Source organism: Sapajus apella, unplaced genomic scaffold, assembly GCF_009761245.1.
Source record: "Sapajus apella isolate SASKATOON/1434 unplaced genomic scaffold, GSC_monkey_1.0 scaffold216, whole genome shotgun sequence".
NCBI lineage: Eukaryota > Metazoa > Chordata > Mammalia > Primates > Cebidae > Sapajus > Sapajus apella.
The window spans coordinates 46,482-48,940 of record NW_022437156.1 but is presented as its reverse complement, the minus strand read 5'-3'; the positions used below and the strand labels follow the sequence as shown (position 1 = coordinate 48,940).

The window sequence follows — 2,459 nt, the reverse complement described above, 5'->3', positions numbered from 1 at the left end:
GGCCTCAAGGAAGTGTTTCAATGGTGCTCAATCATATCAATTTCAAACAGGCTGATTTTCATTCCCAACTTCTGCTCAGCCAGTAACTCAAACCTGCCCTCTGCTACCTCGGATTTTCCAAATTACATTCTGGGGATTTGGAATAAAGTAAACACTGGTCCAAAGCCTTGTTTCATCATTTAGCAGTTAAGACCCGTTAAATAGGATAATAATACCTCCCCCTAGGAGATTCTGTGCTGGTTAACGAGATAATGATGTATAAACGGAGCACACAGCCAGGCACTTAGTTAGTGGACTGCAATTGGCAGCCATTATCATTCAAGGCCCAGCAGTGACCTCCTGCAAAGAGGTTGGGGCTTCTCGGTCACTCCTGAAACCAGTCACACCTTTCTGTGAGGTCTCAAGGCTTAGTACTTGATTTCCAACTGCTTACACTTGTCGCCTTGAAGGACTGGAAGATACATCTTTAATACTCCTCAGCAGGGCTGGATGCCTTCAATCCCTCAGCAGCTCTACATTTGGGGAATGGCCTGGAGAAATCTCTCACCATTTCTTTTTCTTGTTTACAACTTATGAAATCAATCAAAATCCAGCTATCTACAAGGGATGCCAGGGTGTGCACCTTAAACAGTGGTGAGTCACAGGCCTGAGGCAAGCAGAGGTCAAGGGAAGACAAGCCCTACACTGGACTGAAGAAAACTCAGCGCCACACGTGCACACACACACAGCCCAAACAGGAGCTCCTATCAGAAACAAGTCACACCCTAGACTTTCAGGAACAAAACCCCTGGGACAATCACTGTTTTTACCCTCAGGCCATACTTAACCCTTAGGCCAAGATTTTGGGTCTGATAAGGGTCAAATGTTCAAGCAGGACTAAGGGTGGGAGAAGAGGCTCAAACCAATCCCAAGCTGAGTGCTAGGCCAGTCATGAGTGACCAGACCCTGGGCAGGCCTAGGAAATGAGAGCGACCCTGACAAGGGCTGGGCCAGAGCAAAGGCCAGCCTGGGCCAGCTTCCAACTCCCCCAGGCCCGCCGGCCCTCACCTGCGGTTGTCTCTTCAAATTCCAGCTTCCAGTTCCCACTTGGCCGCTGCCTCCCAGGGCTGCCTGCAGTCGATACACACCCCTCCCTGCTCCTCTCCTGGGTTCCAGGTCTGGGCAGCTGCAGGTGACCACTTCCCACTCAGGCTGCCCTGCCATGACCACCTCCCCACATCCCACCCCCGTCAAAGCTCACTTGCCTCCTCCGGGTTTTGTTCCAGCTTCTCCTTCTCCAGCTTCACGGCACCAGGGGGGATGGTGCAGGGCTCTGGGGAGGCCCCCTCGGAGTTGCTCTCCACCCCGGCTCCTGCTTCACCCTCAGGCTGAGAGGTCTCCAAGCCGCCTTGGGGCACTAGCCCCACTCCAACCTGAGGCCCATAGCATGCCATCCCCCCACAGAACTCATACGGTGGGGGGCACGGGGGAATCCCCCACACCTCAGAGCCTGGCCCAACCCCTGGCCCGATTCCTGGCCCTCCAGGAGGGCCCTGGAAGCTTAGCCAGGTCCGAGGATCAACCCAGCCCGTCTCCGGCCCCCCTGGCCCATCACCTCCACCACCTGGAGGGGGCGAGAAGGCAAAATCCGAAGCCAGGTGTCCCGCCATGGGGAAGGAAGGCGCCCCAAGCCGGGGGCCTGGTGAAATGAGAGCTTGCCAAGGGACTGCTCAACCCCTCTCTCCCTCCCCAATCCCACCCACTAGCCTTGACCTCTGGCCCCGCCCCCTGGATGGGTGGAGGAGAGGGAGGTGGGGGGGGAGAAACTGAGGCGAAGGGTGTTTGCCTAATGGTGGTGGCAGTGGTGTCTGTGGAAGGGGAAAACCGGGAGACACAACTGGGTGCCCCTCCAGGACCTCGGTGCAGGTCCCCCACAGAAACTTCTTGTTTTTTCCCCTTTTTTTAAAAGACAGGGTCTCACTTTGTTGCCCAGGCTGGAGTGCAGTGGCATGATCATGGCTCATTGCAACCTCTATCTACTGGGCTGAAGCAATCCTTCTGCTTCCGCCTTCTGAGTGGCTGGGAAAATTTTCAAGTAGCGCTTGAAAATAAAAATAATTTTTTTATTTTTAGTAGAGAAGGGAGTCTTGCCACGTTACCCAGGCTGGTCTTGAACTCCTGTTCTCAAGCGGTGCTCCCGCCTCTGTCTCCCAAAGTGTCAGGATTGTGGGCCACCACACCCAACTTTAAACTCCCAGCAGGCTCCCGGGCACTCTCTCAGGCTCTGCTCACCCCACCTGTCTGGAATCCCTTCTATACCTCCATGTTCTTCAGGAACCCAGGTGCCTGACCCCCTCTCCAAAGACCTCTGGCACTGTCCTTTCACTGGGCACTGGCCCAGTCACCCTCTCAGCTCCTCAAATTTACTGAACATGTGTGTGAGGCTATCCTTCAACGCATCAGTAGCCATAAGCATCCTG

General features: G+C 54.7%; 1 protein-coding gene across 1 annotated transcript; it reads right to left on the bottom strand.

Moving 5' to 3' along the window:
- Positions 1-715: 715 nt before the first annotated feature.
- Positions 716-1,975, bottom strand: POU5F1 (POU class 5 homeobox 1). The gene has a single exon (XM_032270832.1). The coding sequence runs from the start codon at positions 1,647-1,649 to the stop codon at positions 1,230-1,232; it is 420 nt and encodes a 139-aa protein (XP_032126723.1). The 5' UTR covers positions 1,650-1,975; the 3' UTR covers positions 716-1,229.
- Positions 1,976-2,459: the final 484 nt, after the last annotated feature.

What these genes read in the sequence shown, in the direction of transcription:
- POU5F1 (XM_032270832.1), bottom strand. Translation starts at nt 1,649, where the DNA reads ATGGCGGGACACCTGGCTTCGGATTTTGCCTTCTCGCCCCCTCCAGGT.